Here is an 18,703-nt window from a genome sequence, read left to right as displayed (position 1 = left end):
CAGGGAGGCCTGGCGTGCTGCAATTCATGGGGTCGCAAAGAGTCGGACATGATTGAGCGACTGAACTGAACTGAACTGAACCGTTCTGCTGTTTTCCCATTCTTTTTCCTTTCCCATTCTTTAAATACATACTCTTTCCAGTCTTAGGGCTTTCCCACAAGCTCTTCCTTCTAACTCAAGGAACAGCCTTCATATACACTTACACTGTGTTATGACTTCTTATCCTTCATATCTCTGCTTAAATGCCACCTCCTCAGAGAAGGCTTCTCATTTAGTTAGTATCTCAGCCCCTGAGATTTCCTTTCTTTGCATAGCATTTATTATAACTTATAATATTGCTATTTGTCTGTTCCCCTCCTTTTATTCTTTTATTCCCTCAAGAGGATAAGCTCTGTGGATGCTAGGTCTGAGGCTACCATACTCATTGCTGTAGCTCCAGAAACTTGCACAATGCTTAGCTCAAGGAAGCATTCAATAAACAGACACAATAAATGAATGCTTGAATAAATATTGAAGTGAGACCAGGCTTCTATGACACAAAAAACAGATTTAACACAGTAATCTCTGCTGTGAAAGTGTATTTCAGAGGAAAATCAAGAATAATGTACAGAATTGAGGGAGAAGAAGGTGGTATAAAATTCCACTCTTAGCTAAGCTGTCATTCACTCACATGTAAAGGCAACATGAGGGCACACTGCAAAATCTAAGAGCTTTTACTACTCCTTTCAAAAAAAATTGCTTATAGCAATTCTAAAATGTTTTAAAAATCACTCAAGTCATGAACTCAGGAATGAGACCAAGATTCTGAAAAAAGGACATAGTGATCCCAGTACAAAAAGTCAAGTTTAAGTAAGTGCTGTAAACCAACTCATAAAACAGAATATAAATGTCAGCAATTATCTGTAAGATAAATAAATTTTTATGGCATATAAATTAGAAATAAAGTCTTTGGGAAATATATAAAATTTAGGATATATTAATAAAATCAGAAGCTAAAAAAATAAATTTAAAAAGGAAGGGAAAATTTGCTAAATACCTTATCAAATACTGTTAGTAAAACAAATACATTAAAATTCTACATTGAAAATCTTCAGTTTTCTTGTTTTAGGTTCCTTTTTTTTAGTTTTCTTTACTTACAGGTTTTTCCTATATTAGCTAGATTTTATTTGCCTTTATATTTCTCAGTGAGTAGGAAAAACACACTGAATTAAAAAAAAAGATGCATATGACTCTTTATTATTTAAGGAGAATTAACTCCTGACCTTTACTCCCTGATCCCCTTCTATCTAAGGCACTTATATATCCATTTTACCTCTGGATTCAATTATCTATTAACTTTCATGGGTTCTTTGGGTAACATCATACAGACAGGTGTTAGACAGAAAGTACAATCTTGTCAGACCTCATTATCACTCACACTAATCAGCTTTGGTGAAAGAAACTGTGGTAGGAGATAACTGTTAGGAAACATGCAATTTATGCTTTCTGTAAGATACTCAAAAATATATTTGTGAGTTAAGTAGACTTCTGAGACTGTGTATACCTATCGTCTGAAATGATACCTACAGAACAAGTTCTGAGGAATTAAACTTCAATGGTCTATCAGCTAGATTGAGGGGAGCCATTAGAAAGCTCTGTGAAACATATCATTGGTTATAATAGGAGGATAGAGCTTAATATAATAGGATAAAGCTGAATAAATTTCTCTGCATATACAAATCTTTAGAAATATATTGAGACAAATATTTTAATATGTGATAATTGACATTGTACCATGATTAATAATGTTATAAGAATAATACAAGTATAAAAATATAATTGTATTATTATATAATAAATCATACTATAAAAATGTAAGCATAAACTATACAATAAAACTATAGTATATATAGTTCATGATGAAATCTAATGGTCAATATCATTAATTTATAGCTAAATTTATTTCTCTACAGCCAAATTTATTCTTTTTTATCTTATAGAAATTGAGAATTATGGAACTATCCCAAGTTCTCAATATTAGAACTGCTAGAAAGCTTAGACCCAGGGAAATTTATGAAAATACAACATGATAAAAATTCACACTGTTGCAACTTTCTGTATATTTGAGTGGTTTTGAAATAATTAAAATGAAAGCAACATTTCATTGCCAAAAGAGAACAATGCTCTTAGCCTTATTTCAACCTATTAGCAACTACAGAGGTATTCTTACTTGCATATTCTTCTTCATCGAGGGTATTCAATATGTCTTCTATTGTTTCATTATTTGCAAGTGAAGTCTGCACACATTTATGCTTCAGGTTGCCCATAAAGAGCTGCAGCCCAATCAGGGCAAACACGCTCAGACAGAACACAGTCAGGATCATGACATCTGACAGCTTTTTCACAGACTGGATCAGGGCCCCCACGATGGTCTTCAGGCCTGAATACAGAGCAGAAAAGGTGTTCAAATGAAATAAAGTTTCTACATGAAAACCAAAAGCAAAATACAAGCTTTCCTAGAAATGCATGCAGTTTATCAAATCAATGACCTTAAATAACCTAGTTCAAAAAAAGTCTACTAGCTCAAAAGGGGGGATCTGCTATTTTATATATTTTGTTTCTGTACATTGCAGCAAGTGACTAAAAACTTTAAAGTATTTCCAGAGAATAGCCAATCAAAATGAATAATTTGGTTGCTCGAATCATAGCCACACTCACTTGAAAAAATAACTTGTGTCAGTTCAGTAAATGTCTGTCAGACAAACCATCTCTTTATAATGACCAAAACAGAGGCTGAATTACAGGATACATTGGCAACAGTTTTCAGTAAAGAAATGGTTTGTTGAGGAAAGAAAAAAGCATTGTGTCATGCAATCCTCCGCATGCTAATATTTTTATATCTGTTTTCTTCACTCTAAGAAAAGCAGTAAAAGAAATTGAAATTTTTATTCCTGGATAAGCAAAATGGAAAATAAACTGTTAAACAGGAGGAAAAATTTCAAGTTGAGATGTGAACCAAATGGCCATCTTCATCCTCTAAGACTCATGCAATTGATTAAACTCAAAGGCTGACTTTTCATAACAATTATGAAAAACATGAGATCAAATTTAATTAAAATTATGTAAGATTCAGTTTTTATTGTTTTTTCCTTCAAAAGATCAAAGTCAGCCCTGGTGTTTAACCCCACTCTCACCTGGAATGACTGAAATTGTTTTCAAAGCTCGGAGAACTCTGAATGTTCTCAACGCTGAGACATTGCCCAGGTCCACAAACTCTGTCACATATCTGAAATAGGGGGGTTTATACACAAACACGGTGACAACACACACACACACACACACACAAGCAAAGAACAACTCCCAAATAGTTGGAGTTATGAGTGACCTAATGCTTCACACCAGTTACTTCTTACCTGGAATTACAGAAATAGTTTTCAAAGCTCTCAACACTCTGAAAGTTCGAAGTGCTGAAACATTGCCTAGGTTTACAAATTCTGTTAAATACCTGCAGAATTAAATCAGAGTTATTCAGAATTTAGATAGAGTCTATGATACTTACCTGTGCCTTTAGTCAAGGTGTTTCCTATGCTTGGAACTTCTTATTTTAATTTATAGTTCTACAAATCTTTTGCTTCTATCATTACTAATTTAATTTGATTTGAGTCATTTGATGTGAGCAAAATGCAAATATTAAAATGGCCTCATACACTTAAATGCCTAAATAAATGATGAAATGCTTCAATGACTAGACTTCAATATTATGGTAATATCAATAATGTTCTATAAAACACCATCAGCAAATCTTGACAACTGTATGCTAATTAAAAGAAACCAGCCACAAAAGGCCACATATTTTAAAATTCCACTCATGTGAAATGTCTACATTAGGCAAATCCAATGACAGAAGATAGATGCATGTTTTCCAGGGACTTGGGGGAAGAAGGGAAGGAAAGTGACTGCTCTCTGGGATAATGAAAATATTCTGGAGTCAGAGGGTGCCGATTGTTGCATAACTTTATGAACATACCATAAAACACCGAATTTTATACTTTAAAAAGGTGAAGTTTATGGCATGTAATTTATACTTAAGAAAAAAGGAGACCCCTGAGAAGATGCAGCCTTCTTTGACACAGTGTTATCTTAGCAGGTGGTGGGTGGACCTACAGTAGTCATGGATGAAGGACAAAGAGGTGGGGCAGGTGTACAGAATTGGAGACTAGAAATCTCAAGACGCCTTCATGTTGTCTGCTGCTGCTGCTGCTAAGTTGCTTCAGTCGTGTCCGACTCTGTGCGACCCCATAGACGGCAGCCCACCAGGCTCCCCTGTCCCTGGGATTCTCAAGGCAAGGACACTGGAGTGGGTTGCCATTTCCTTCTCCAACGTATTGTCCACATCCCTCCATTGAACATGTATTACTTTTACAATTCAAAATGACAGAGAGAAAATATTGCATTTAGGTTTGAGATTTTAAAACTAAAGAAATCTTCTGACAAATATATATAGGAAAAGAGCAGCAATATAAATAAGCTAAAATTATATCTTAATGTGACATTTTCCCCATGAAAATAAACTGTGGATGCCTATGTAACATATACACAATGCATTAATGTTAGGTTTAGTATGCACTGACAGTCCTTGTGAAAAGATTTGCTTCTATATTGTATTAGTTCTAGATGACATACATTAATAGAAAGAGCACCATGCTAATAATAAATGCCTGAGTTTTCTCTGTTTCTCTTATCAGTTTGACCAGATATTAAATAGGAACTTGGGAAAAGTGTGACTCTACCTGGCACCACATATGCTATCCATCCACATGCTGAGCACAGAGGAAGATCCTCTATTATAATGATATCATAAATACATGTTTGAGTGGGAAATGCTCTTTCTGAAAAATTATTACCATTTTTTGATGACTAGTTTCCATGTAGTATCTTTTAAATCAAACTATTATATGCAGGAAAAGTCTGATCCCAAAGTTCCTTCTCACTGGGATACTGTGCTGTCTGAGATTTTCATGAGTTTGGAGTTTCAAGAAATAACTACTTACGCAAAGACAATGACTATGAAATCAAGCCAGTTCCATGGGTCACGAAGAAAAGTGAATTCTCCTACACAGAATCCTCTTGCAAGGATTTTCACAAGTGACTCAAAAGTATATATTCCAGTAAAAGTGTACCTAGGTAAAAGAGTCCATTGTGATATTAATCCATTGTGAAAAGAATAAGGTACCAGGTAAGCCTTTATAATTATTTTTCTCAGATCAACCAAAGGAAGACACTGATTAGAGTATGGCTGATGATTAAGGGGCCCACTCTAACTATTAGAATAAATTACAACTAATATCTTTCCAGAAAATCTTGAAATATATGTCAGAAACGCTCCCAGAAAGTAGAGGTATTTTAAGTTTACTAAGAACACAGGTATGAGATCTGCCTAGAAAATTCCTGTATTGTTCCTATCTGAAATACATCCAAGGACAAGAGATACATGACATGTCTAAGAACAGGCAGGGTATCTGGTAAGATCTTTTTTTCTAGAAAAGACTGTAACATGTATTATTCTTTTCTAATGTTAGCAGGTTAATAGTGTAAAGGGGAAAAACCTAATTGAAAGTAAAGTAAACTAACTATAGACCATGGGAAGATAATCACCACAATTTTTATACATTGGGAAGATAATCACCACAATTTTTATACATTGGGAAGATAATCACCACAATTTTTATACATGCAATAACTTCCTGGTATGAAAAAGGAAGGATGACAACAACCATACTAAGACTACATTAAAATGTACTTATACCCACTTACTCTACATTCTTGGTCCAGTCTGGAGGATTACTCATGGTCATAAATATGCAGTTCGTCAAAATAGTGCACATGATAAGCATGCTGAATGCGGTAGCTTAGAATCAAGGAATATGATCAAACAACACATGGTAACTTTGAATATCTGATAACGACATTTGTTGAAATGCTGACAATTTTTCCTTAGAAAATAATTCTAAAAGAGTCTATAGACTTAAAAAAAAAAAAACCCTCTCTGAACAAAAGAGTAATGGATAAAAGCAATTTATCCTAAAATACTAAAATTGCCATGATGATGATGATATAATGAATGCATGCATGCATGCTAAGTCACTTCAGTCATGTCCAACTCTTTGCAAACCTATGGACTGTAGCTCACCAGGCTCCTCTGTCCATGGGGTTCTCCAGGCAAGAATATTGGAGTGGATTGCCATGCCCTCCTCCAGGGGATCTTCCTGACCCAGGGATCAAACCTGCATCTCTTATGTCTCTTGCATTAGCTGGTGAGTTCTTTACCACTAGCACCACCTGGGAAGCCCAAAATTGTCATACTCCCAATCTATTCAGATATCTACACCAAATTATATTGAGATTGATAAACCTGAGTCTTTTCAGGTAGAAAAGAAATAAAACTCTGTATTTAAATAAAATAGCCAAAAACTACATTTTAAAGAACCACTGTAAGTAAGCATTTTAAAAAGGATATGCATGTACTAAAATCTTAATAGATATTCTTCTGAGAGGACTGAAAGGAGAGAGCATGTACAAAGCAGGTGTGGCATTGAAACGGAAGATTGCTTTCCCTTTGTTCAACACTATGAACGTCTGCAGGAGCAAAAAGAAAACAGTATGAATTGAAATTCCAAAATTTCAATCTAGCACATTAATATCTGCAGTTTACCTCTGCATGTGGTAGAGTCATATTAAAGAAACTCTGCCATCAGACTCAGGCAGTGTGGTTCCAAAGCCACTGATGGAGATAGTCACGTCATGTTAGCCAATGAACTCCAAGTCCATTGTCCATTACTTCAATAAAGTAAGAAGTGAGCCATTTATGGGTATGTATTATCTACAGCTTTCAAAATGCAGTGTTCTCTTTTTCATATCCCTTAACATTCAAATCAGTAACAATAACTTGTGGCCACTGGAATTATTTTAAATACAACTTCCTTATATCATTACATTGCATTTTATACAAACCAAATAGCAACCAGCTATCCCTGATTTTTATCATGTTGCTTTGAGAATTGTAATACTTCCTGGCTATTGTCAGGGTCAGTAGCAAATGTTCTAAAATATGAGTTTTCAAAATATTTTCATGAATTTAAGGAACATTAGAGTTGAAGGAAACCCATTACTTAATTTGATTTTCCTATTTTACATATAATACTAATAACAGCTAAAATAACACAAATTAAAGAACTTGCTTGCTACTATCGATGGTAATTTTTTGAAATGTAAATAGAAACATTTAAAAAATACGTAACCACTGAATAATGAGTTACATTTTCCATGGCTTTGGTATTTAGTTGAAAAAGTTAAAAGCCAAACAAATAAACAGCAATAACAAGAAAACATTAAAACAACGTAAGGAATTGGCTTGGAAACCAGAAAGACTTAAGTTCAAAGCCTGCTCTTACTTATCTGTGGCTGGCAAGCAAATTCCTTGTGCTATCTATGAACAGAAGACACTGATTTTTGGTCTTTTTGATGTTGATTATGAGTTTTATGTATGTTTATGAGTGGTAAACATACGTAATAAATATTTTCCACCAAATTTTAGAGATATAACTTTGGGTAATCTTGCTTTTGTATGTGGCAGTGTTCCTGAGAAAACAAACGAGAACTATCTCAGGTTAATTTTTTATACTCCTGGTCTCTTTTACTATACCAGTTATGTTAAAACATAATTGAGCATAAAGTTCACTTTTATATTGAAAATTAGTTTTAAAATTAATACCTCATGTTTGAGTACAATTATTGTTTTCTTAAATCTCAATACACTGTGCTTCTTAAAATTCATTCATCTAATATTTTCTACAATTGTCTAGTGAACGTGAGTGTGTGCTAAGTCGCTTCACTTTTGTCAACTCTTTGCAGCCCTTTAGATTGTAGCCTGCCAGGTTTCTCTGTCCATGGGATTTTCCAAGCAAGAATACTCAAGTGGGTTGCCATGCCCTCCTCCAGAGGATCTTCCTGACCCAGGGATCAAACCAGTGTCTCTTTAGTCTCTCCTGCACTGATAGACAAGCTTTTTTTTTTTTTTACCACTAGTGCCACCTGGGAGCAACTATGGCATAAAAGATACTGAAATGAATTTGAACATAAGTGAGGCATGAATTTTGCATTCAAGAGATTTCAGAGAAAAGTGATTAAGAGCACAGTAATTCTAATACAGGGCTTCCTTGGTGGCTCAGAAAGTAAAGAATCCACTTGCAACACAGGAGACCTGGGTTCGATCCCTAAGTTGGGAAGATTCCCTGGAGCAGGGCATGGCAGCCCCTCTAGTATTCCTGCCTAGAGAATCCCCAGGGACAGAGAAGCCTGGCAGGCTACAGTCCATGGGGTCATAAAGAGTCAGACACGACTGTGTGATTAAGCAGACAGCACAACTCTAATACAAGGCATGACATGACAGGTATCATACAGAGAAATCCAAATGGCAGAGCATGAGAGTAAAGAGGGAGCAGGGTCTTATGTCTATTGGAATAATTAGGGAGGCTTCATGAAACAGAAATCATCTGAGCTAACATGAAAATATTACTGCCTCAACTTGGCAAGATCAAGTTAACTTGTACTTGAAATTAAAAAAAAAAAAAAGACTTGGCTTACTATTTTTAAATTCCAATTCCCAATTTTCATTTACACTAAAAACTTCTTTAGGACTGTCTGGATTTATACACAGCCACTAGTTAATTACAGATGGGAAAACAGATATGAAATTTTGAGTAGCAGAATAAGTATCTCTAGAAAACTCTAAATTCCTGCTAGCAAATGCACAGATGTCAATGTCTGAATGAATTATTTTAATATGGCTCGCTTATTTAATAATTTATTGAACATAAAATTAGAGAATTATGAACTTACTAGTATAAGCTTTGGAGTTGGACAGATAGTATTCTAAATACTTGATCTACCATTTCACAACTTGAGGGCTAGCACTCAGTACCTGTGAAGCTTTTAAGTTACACTGTAAATTCTTGGTAAATGTTGGGAACATGTATGCGTGCTAAGTCACTTCAGTTGTGTCTGACTCTATGTGACCCTATATACTGCAGCTCACCAGGCTCCTCTGTCCGTGGGATTCTCCAGGCAAGAATACGGGAGTGGGTTGCCATGCCCTCCTCCAGGGAATCTTCCCACTCCAGGAATCAAACCTGCATCTCTTATGTCTCCTGTATTGGCAGGTGAGTTCTTTACCACTAGGGCCACCTGGGAAGCCACTTAATATCTTCATCATATATGAAAATGAAGCCCTAACCTCTGCATACCTCTACATTAATTTATTAAATGTTCTCTTTTTTTTTTTAAACAAAGCATTGATCATTACACTCAAGTATAAGTTAAAATCTGAACCTAAGTCAAATCAGGAGTCCTTAAGATTTTTAATCCAAGCAATGATTATACTGTAGCAGAAATAAAGCTCTCATCTATTAGTGTGAATAACCTGAAACATTAAAGACTCAATCCACGTGAAAGTCAACCCTGAAGTTGCAAGGGGAAGTCCAAACTATTTTAACCAAGAATGACTGAGGAGCCAGGACACAGCACAGACAGTTGATCATTTAAAGCTCCAAACCAGAAGATAAAAATAAGAAGACTCAATAATCCCTTTGGGTATTTATTTATCTGTTAAGAAAGGGCCATGAAAAATAGATTACCTATTCTGACTTAGCTCTACCTAAGTATTATATTCTGATGCAGATGTGTGTTGGGCTTTTAATATGGTTGGTGTCACATCTGAAAGGAGCTGGGGCCAAAGCGAGGGATTGGAGTCCTACCCCAAATATTCTCTATTATATTAGTCTATCCCAGAGCTAAAATAATTCCATTTTTCATCCTCCAAATGCAAACATTTTCTTCTTACCTTCCAAGTCACTTTAAGCCAATATTAGTTTATGTCTCTGAACTGGGATTTACTCCAAAAAGACTTTTTCCTCCTTAAGGGAGGCTGGTTAAATTACATCCAGGCCCCCTCTGGAAATGGGACTTGCAGGAGCCAGACATTTTTCAGGATGAAGTAATATCAATAAGCAAAATGAGAAAGTATTTTTAATTTTGCCTATTTCATTATTTATCCACTCATTGTTTCATTCATTTTTGTAAAGTTGTGAGCACAGTAGTTGCTATACAACAAAAACAAAACTGAATTAAGAGATGCCGGACAACATCTCAGGAGGGAGTCAAATCAACTTGAACTAAAAAAATCTAGGACGGAGTTTACAAGCGTTTATGTAACATTTTGTGAGTTAATTAATTTCCTCAAATCCTTTATTAATTCCTATCTCTCCAGGTTGTGGTGAATATGTTGCTAATTTGTATGAAAAATCCAGTGCCTGTCACAGAGACCCTGAAAACATGTTAGCTTTCTTTTCTTCTGTGTCAGAGTACTGATGGGTGAATAAGCATGCTGGGTATTATCTCAAAGGCTTCTCAGGTATTCTGCTTATTTGACATGCTGTCAGTTTGTTGACATGCTGATTTTAATATGAGGCAAAAAATTATGCATTGTTACTCATAGCAACTCTTCCTGGAGTAGATGCATTTATACTATCAAAATTAAGTTCATCACATTTTCTATTTCCCAAGACATTGCACTGTTCCTTATTTTGTCTGCTAGCTATCTTATCAAGAAATGTGCCCTTTTATTTATATCTTAAATCAAAATAACTTTTAAATGGACTTTATCCTGCCTTTCTTGACATCTTGATGGTAATTCTGCAGGTGCTGTGTAGCAAAGCATTGTTGGGAGAAAGTTAGGGAACCTGCTGATTTTATCCTGTACTGTCTCTTCTTTGTCAAGTTCAGTTTGGTTGTATCTGCTACTGTCTCAAAAAGGACGGTAACCTCCTTCTCATTTTCTTGGTAGAATTATCTTTATAGCCGTTGTTTCAAACTCTCCCATTTCCTTGTTCCCAAGACTGACTCTCAAAGGACAACTTCCACTCCTGTAGTATGGAAAATATTGACAGTATTTAACATGCATTTCCTCAGATGTGCCTACATTTACTTCAACATATCTTAAATTCATCTTATTTGCCCTACAAGGCTCACACAGTAAGGCTTCTCTCCACTTTTCTAATGCAAATTTAAGCCAACTTGTGGTTTATCCCTTGTCTTTACTCAACCCTCTGTATTTTCCTCTCTGGGAATAATTTTTCTCCACTTTTAAACATGCTATTTATACCCTATGTAAAAAAGGTTTTCAAGGGACCTCTCTGGTGGTCGAGTGGTTGAGAATATGCCTACCAATGCAAGGCAACATGAGTCTGATACCTGGTCTGGAAGATTCCACATGCCATGGGACAACTAAGCCTGTGTGCCACAACTACTGAAGCCCATGCTCTCCAACAAGAGAAGCCACTGCAATGAGAAGCCCACACACCGCAACTATAGACTAGCCCTTGCTCGCCTCAACGAGAGAAAGCTTGCACACAGCAAGGAAGCCCTAGGACAGCCAAAAATAAATACTAAAAAACCGTAACTGCAATGTTTCATTATTTTTTTTTTAAGTTTTCAATTTTCCTGTTGCCTTCAGTGACCATCTTTCTGATGGAAATTTCTTAAATTTCTCAAACTTCCTCTTTTCCTTGCTGTCCATCACTATCTTGCTTTTTTAAAAAAAATGAACGGAGTTAATTATAATGTTGGGTTAGTTTCAGGCATACAGCAAAGTGAATCAGTTATACATATATCCTCTCTCTTTTTTTCAAGATTCTTTTCCCATATAGGCCATTACAGAGTTTTGAGTAGAGTTACCACTCCCTTGCTTTGACTTCCATCAACATAAACTGCTTGCAAAAAAGTTACCAACTCATCCTCCTTGTTCATTCCAATAGTCTTTATCTAGCCTCAGCTTCCTGAGTAATTTTATGAGATATTCTCTTTCCTTTTTTTTGAATAGTGGAAAATTTTCTGATTTATGTCTTACCTCTCTGACCATCTCAGATTCTCCTTTCTCTCCAACCCCCTAAATGAGTGGCTCTCGAAACCCTATAATTAGATAAGTGATTTTATATATTCCCATGGATTCAACTGACACCTCCAAGCAAATGCATTCTGGACGTATACCCAGGTCTTACTTCTCACATTGACAGTTATTTTGTTTCTATGAGGATGCACTTACGTCACGTCTAAAGGGCAGAACATGATACTGAACACTATTTAAAAAAATCAAGAGTATCCCAGTGACAGAATCAGTTTTGATGAAATATTAGAAAAAGTACATATTCTGAAATATCCTACATATCCATTTTTAACTAAACATATTTTCATGATGTAGTTTTTCACTAAATCCCTCTTAATCTCAGTATCTGTTTGTACAAAAGAGGTAAAGAGAGACTGCACCATTGTAGGTACAATAAACTCACTTTTTTGTCTGCATAGTAAGGGTCCAAGTCCTCCAGGGGCTCTGACACCATGCCCGGAGGAATGTCCCCATAGATGAAGGGCAGCTGTTTGCCGGCTTCCAAGTCACTGCTTGGCTTTGGCCCTTCTTCGTCATCGTCTTTCTTTTCTTCTTTGGGTTCCTTTGCTTTTCCTTCAGCAATACGTTGTTCAATGAGGGCAAGAGACTGTTTTGTGAAGAAGACAAAGCTCTGAGGTCCCGGGGGAGGCAACATTGCCATCTTTTCATCCTGTATGTTTTATTTCCCCTTCAACTCCTTACATAAGAGGCCTAAGGAGAAATAAAGAAAGCCTTAACTGTTTGCCAGTCAAGAATGACACTTAGCAAATAATAATAATTATTACAGTAATAATAAAAAACAGATTCTAGTTTCAATTGCAATAAGTAATGTGTTCACATAATTACCATCATGTTGAATGGGCACTTACTAAGTGACTATGCCGAGTACATCATGAGAAACGCTGGGCTGGAAGAAGCACAAGCTGGAATCAAGATTGCCGGGAGAAATATCAATACCCTCAGATATGCAGATGACACCACCCTTATGGCAGAAAGTGAAGAGGAGCTAAAAAGCCTCTTGATGAAAGTGAAAGAGGAGAGTGAAAAAGTTGGCTTCAGAAAACGAAGATCATGGCATCCGGTCCCATCACTTCATGGCAAATAGATGGGGAAACAGTGGAAACAGTGTCAGACTTTATTTTTTTGGGCTCCAAGATCACTGCAGATGGTAACTGCAGCCACGAAATTAAAAGATGCTTACTCCATGGAAGAAAAGTTATCACTAACCTAGATAGCATATTCAAAAGCAGAGACATTATTTTGCCGACTAAGGTCCGTCTAGTCAAGACTATGGTTTTTCGTGTGGTCATGTATGGATGTGAGAGTTGGACTGTGAAGAAGGCTGAGCACCGAAGAATTGATGCTTTTGAACTGTGGTGTTGGAGAAGACTCTTGAGAGTCCCTTGGACTGCAAGGAGATCCAACCAGTCCATTCTGAAGGAGATCAGCCCTGGGATTTCTTTGGAAGGAATGATGCTAAAGCTGAAACTCCAGTACTTTGGCCACCTCATGCAAAGAGTTGACTCATTGGAAAAGACTCTGATGCTGGGAGGGTTTGGGGGCAGGAGGAGAAGGGGATGACCGAGGATGAGATGGCTGGATGGCATCACTGACTCAATGGACGCAAGTCTGAGTGAACTCCGGGAGTTGGTGATGGACAGGGAGGCCTGGCGTGCTGCGATTCATGGGGTCGCAAAGAGTCGGACACGACTGAGCGACTGAACTGAACTGAACCATGTACCTGACTTATTTTCCATGCCCTCTAATGAACTTTATTTAAGAACTTGAACTTAGTACTTCACGGATCTTAGTGACAACTTAATTAAAAATGCTTAATTCACTTTTCTTTTAATCTGTGCTTACTCTTGGTGCAACTCAACTTCCCTTGTTTAAAAATCTTTGTGATAGGACTTCTGATAGCACCATTTTCCAGTTCTCCTCTTTCTGCATCACCTGATCCTATTCTGTCTGACATACTCACAGTCTCTGCTTCTCTCTCTTAAAGAAACTCATTTCTATAAAGTGAAGCGGTGGAAGATTGTTTTACTCTGTTTTACACATTTAGATTTTCTTATAATAAATACATGGGCTTCCCTGGTAGCTCAGATGGTAAAGAATCTGCCTACAATGTAGGAGACTGAGTTCAGTCCCTAGGTCAGGAAGATTCCCTGGAGAAGGGAATGGCAACCCACTCCACTATTCTTGCCTGAAGAATTTCATGGGCAAAGGAGCCTGGCAGGCTACAGTCCATGAAGAGTTAGGCATGACTGAGCAACTAATACACACACACACACACACACACACACAATAAATACATGCCCTTTTACAAATCAGAAAACATTTTTTTCATTTTGAATTAAAAATTATTTAGGGAAATGTTTTAGAAGAACAAAGAAGGTAAAAGGAATTTTGGAAATGTTTTGGGAAAGATTCAATTTTTAAAGTTAAAAAAAACAAAACTATGATAGGCACTCAAATTATGACTTCCTTAACTGACTTACATGTATATACAAAACATTACATAAAGTGCAGGAAAGAAAAATTTAAAAATTTTATATTATTATTTTGGAATGTTCTAAATAAAAGAGCATAAAATTAACAGTTCTTATTTTTAAAATGATAGGCACATTATTTCATTGAGTCAAGGTAACTTCATAACTCCTCCACTGGGAAATAAAAAGGAGTCCTTCTGCATTAGGATTGCCTGAGTGTTGGGATACACCAACTTCTAGTATGTCAACCCACTGTGAACAGCTTGAAAGACTGTGCATTAAATGATATCTTGATATACAAAGGGAGGATGAGATAAGAGAAGCCATGGTCTGCTCTTTTATTTTCCATTGTGAAATGTAAAAATTAAGCAAATCACAATAGTGACAACACAGGTTATGTAGATTCAGAAAAAGAAGTGAAAGGAAGCTGAAACTAATTTATTCTTTCTTTTCCAGATTTCTCCGCTTCCCATGTTAAACAAAATCAACTCTATTTATGTTTAGAGCAAAATGGATGACTCTTCCCCTTGAGCACAGTATAACAACCCTTATCAGTAAGTAGTATTGTTAGTCACTCAGTCGTGTCCAATTGTTTGCAACACCACGGACTATAGCCCACCAGTGTCCGCAGTCCATGGAATTCTCCAGGCAAGAATACCAGAGTGGACTGCCATTCCCTTCTACAGGGATCTTCCTGATCCAGAGATCAAGCCTGGGTCTCCTGCATTGCAGGCAGATTCTTTATTCTCTGAGCCACCAAGGAAGCCCTTATCAGAAATCTATGCATTTTTTTAAAGGTGGAAAACCAGTTTAAAAACAACATAAAAACAATCATTTTGCAATGTAAATTTATGTAAAAACTTATAAAGCAAATTTAGCTTTTCTGAAAAACAACCTTTTTATGGCTTATCACACAGCTCAGTCAGTAAAGAATATGCCTGCAATGCAGGAGACCCAGGCTCGATCCCTGAGTCAGGAAGATTCCCTGGCAGGCTACAGTCCATTAGGTCGCAAGAGTTGGACACAACTTAGCAACTAAACCACCACACACTTGAATCTGGGTTTTGCCATGGCAATGTCTTATCACATTTCTTTTTAACTCTGCTAACTCATATTCATTTAAAATAATTTTACCAAATAGTTAATCTGGGCATGTTTCTATATCAGATATATAGAGCTGTGAAAGTAAGGAGAAAACACAGCTTCTGTGTTTATGAAACTTCTAAAAAGGAATACCAATTGAACCGAATCATACAGGCAAACTTGGTTTGACCATAGTAAAGGAGAATACAATTAGTTTAACTCATATTCTTTTTTTATATCTTGAATGTAGAAACAAAGATATCAGGAGAGAGGGTACCATATGTAAGAGGAAGTAGTGAATTCTCTGATTTAATAACAAAATTTCAAACATTTCTGACAAATTCCAGGACTCTTTTAGTATCCTCTCCAAATATGCAGAGCTAAAACCCTCTTATAAATAGTAGATATATAGCAATCATTCACGGGAAAGAACATGTTGAAAGCCATGCGATGGCATAATTAGAAATAAGAACATATCTCTACCTGGATTCAGAATTATGGAATTTTATAATTATGGAAAAGAACAAAGTCAGCCTATTCTGCTGGCCACAAGCAGCTAATAATATTGCTTTTGAACAAAATCCAAACAGTTAATGACTACATGTTTGCTGGCTTTCCTGGGTTTTAAAGTATTTGACTAAGATTGTTTACTTCATTGGACTTCTCAGGGGTGCTGGTGGTAAAGAATCCACCTGCCAATGCAGGAGTTGTAAGAGGTGTGGATTCAGTCCCTGGGTTGGAAATATCCCCTGGAGGAGGGCATGGCAACCCACTCCAGTTGCCTGGAGAATTCCATGGACAGAGGAGCCTGGTGGGCTACAGCCCAAAGGATTACAAAGAGTTGGACATGACTGAAGCGACTTGGCATGCATGCATTCATTTACTCCATTGTTTCTATAAATTCAAACCAGTAAGAAGAAACATTTATTTTGATGGAAACTAAAGCTGAGATGACTTTTCTTTTTAAGAAAGTAGTGAAAGATAAGGAATATCTCAATGCGCACATTCAAAAGCAGGCCAGGGTGACTCATGAGAGAATGAATCATGACTCATCATTTCACTACTAGGTAAGTACTCAAAAGAATTTAAAACATGTCGCCATAAAACTTGTACATGAATGTGCCTAGCAGCATTATTCTTAATAGCCAAATAGTGGAAACAATCCAAATGTCTGTCAACTGACAAAATGCAGCGTATCCACATAATGGAATATTACATGAAAATAAAAATTAGTAAAATATGGACACATGTTACAACACAGATGAACCCTGAAAACCCCATGAATGTAGCCAGATCCAAAAGACAAAAGGCTGGATGGTTCCAGCCGTGTGAAATATCCAGAATAGTTACATCCTCAGAGACAAAAAGAACATTACTGTTGCCAGAGGCTAGCAGGAGGAAATAGTGAAAAATGACCATTAATGGTGATGGGGTTAATGGTTAATAGGAATGAAGTTTCTCAGAGAGATGAAAAAAAGTTCTAAAATTAGATAATGCAATGATTGTGCAACTCTGTAACTATGCTATAAATCACTGAATTTACACTTTAAAGGATGATTTTTATGATAGGGAAGCTACACTTCCATAAAACTATTATAAACAATTTCTAAGAAAACTGAATCATGAAATCCATGAAAACTGTCCTAAGTCAAGAAAAGAGGTTTAGAAAATGGAAACAAATGCACACGTTCAACACCAATCTCTGCATAAGTCTCTATGGTCTCAGTATAAACACAGAATATCTTTTGGTGTAAGATTAATTTAGGAGAAGCTATGATTTAGTTTTAGCACTTGAAGGCCAAGCCTGGTACAATTTATAAACCTGTGGTCACAAATCACTTGATTTTAGAAGTTAGTAGCCTTTTGGAAACTGCACTACCTCTCTCTGAGAAACAAGGTGGTAAGTGTAATTGCCATTTGGGTTTAGGAGATTCCTCAACACTTCTAGAAATCATTAAGGTAAGGAGGGGTTACTTGTCCTGATTGACGTTAAGTGTACACATACTTGGTCTCCTGGGGGAAGAGATGGCTGAAGAGCTGGTATTTTTGTACATCTTACATTCAAATGGAGGTGTCACATCTTTCAAGAATTATTTGACAGAAGTTCCGGTAAGTAGATGTCATGAACCTCAGATATCCAATATTCTTCCAATATTGTTATTTTCTTTTTCCCTGTTTTTTCTTGTCCTCACTCTCTATTCATGCACATTCTCAACATACAGTTTACAAGTCACTAAAGTATATGCAAACAGTGAGGGTGGTGGGTGATTCATGTCAGTGGTACCACAATTTTAGATACTTTCCTCAAGCTAAATTGAAGGAAGACGCTAAGCCCTTGCTTAACATGAGGGGCTTGAAAAAAGTAAGTTAAAGAGCTTTGGGTCAGATTCCATAATCATCCTCTAGGTTGGTGGGTAGAGGGGAAATCACAGCCCCTTATCTGGATGATGGGAAAAAATAATGTGTACAAATTTTTGAGGGTAATCCTGCAATATCTATCAAAAGACTTAAATACGTTGATTCATTTTTATTGCCAAATAACTTCCCTTCTAAGAAAGTAGCCAAAAGCAATAATCTCAGATGTCTTTAAACATTTATGAAGATATTTACTGCAATGTTTTTATAATATTGAAAAAGTGTAATCAATCCAAAAGTCTAACTGTCAGGGTTTCATTAAATGAAAAAATGAACATATAATAGGAAACTGAGCGGCGTCTAAAGAGTGCTTTTAAAGACTATTTAACATATTTTACAAATCTTATAAAAATAACAGAATATAGGGTAACAAACAAAAACATATACTTATCTTCATCTCAATTTTTTAAAATGTATTGGAAGTATGAAATTAAATGTACTGTATATTTAATGAATGCTATTCCTACCTGAAGAATTAGGAGTTATTTACTAATTTATTTATATTTTTTCAAATTTTAACATTAAAAATGTCATACTTTTTATCAAAAAAAATGTATTTCAAAAGGAAGCACTGAAATTTCTTTGACCTCTGGTGGCTCAGCAGTACAGATTCCACCTGCCAATGCAAAAGACATGGGTTCAATCCTTGGGTCAGGAAGATCCTCTGGAGAAGGAAATGGCAACCCAAGTCTAGTACTCTTGCCTGGGAAATCCCAAAGACAGAACAGCCTTGCAG

General features: G+C 36.2%; 1 protein-coding gene across 3 annotated transcripts in view; it reads right to left on the bottom strand.

Moving 5' to 3' along the window:
- The window catches only part of SCN9A (sodium voltage-gated channel alpha subunit 9), an 89,821-nt gene extending 77,183 nt beyond the window's left edge, over nucleotides 1-12,638 (bottom strand). For 2 of the 3 annotated variants that reach the window (XM_068966862.1, XM_068966863.1), the window contains exons 1-6: nucleotides 12,381-12,638; nucleotides 6,497-6,615; nucleotides 5,794-5,883; nucleotides 5,031-5,159; nucleotides 3,393-3,484; nucleotides 2,210-2,419 (exon numbers count right to left, since the gene is read on the bottom strand). In XM_068966862.1, the coding sequence (XP_068822963.1) occupies nucleotides 2,210-2,419; nucleotides 3,393-3,484; nucleotides 5,031-5,159; nucleotides 5,794-5,883; nucleotides 6,497-6,615; nucleotides 12,381-12,638 (898 nt within the window). Of the gene's footprint in view, nucleotides 1-128; nucleotides 143-416; nucleotides 434-2,181; nucleotides 2,420-3,173; nucleotides 3,266-3,392; nucleotides 3,485-5,030; nucleotides 5,160-5,793; nucleotides 5,884-6,496; nucleotides 6,616-12,380 lie in introns of all 3 variants that reach the window. The other variant, XM_068966861.1, reaches the window with a different exon arrangement.
- Nucleotides 12,639-18,703: the final 6,065 nt, after the last annotated feature.

This window comes from Capricornis sumatraensis, chromosome 3, assembly GCF_032405125.1.
Source record: "Capricornis sumatraensis isolate serow.1 chromosome 3, serow.2, whole genome shotgun sequence".
In the NCBI taxonomy this organism is placed as follows: domain Eukaryota; kingdom Metazoa; phylum Chordata; class Mammalia; order Artiodactyla; family Bovidae; genus Capricornis; species Capricornis sumatraensis.
Note: the sequence above shows the minus strand (reverse complement) of the source record. Positions and strands in the feature narration are given on the sequence as shown.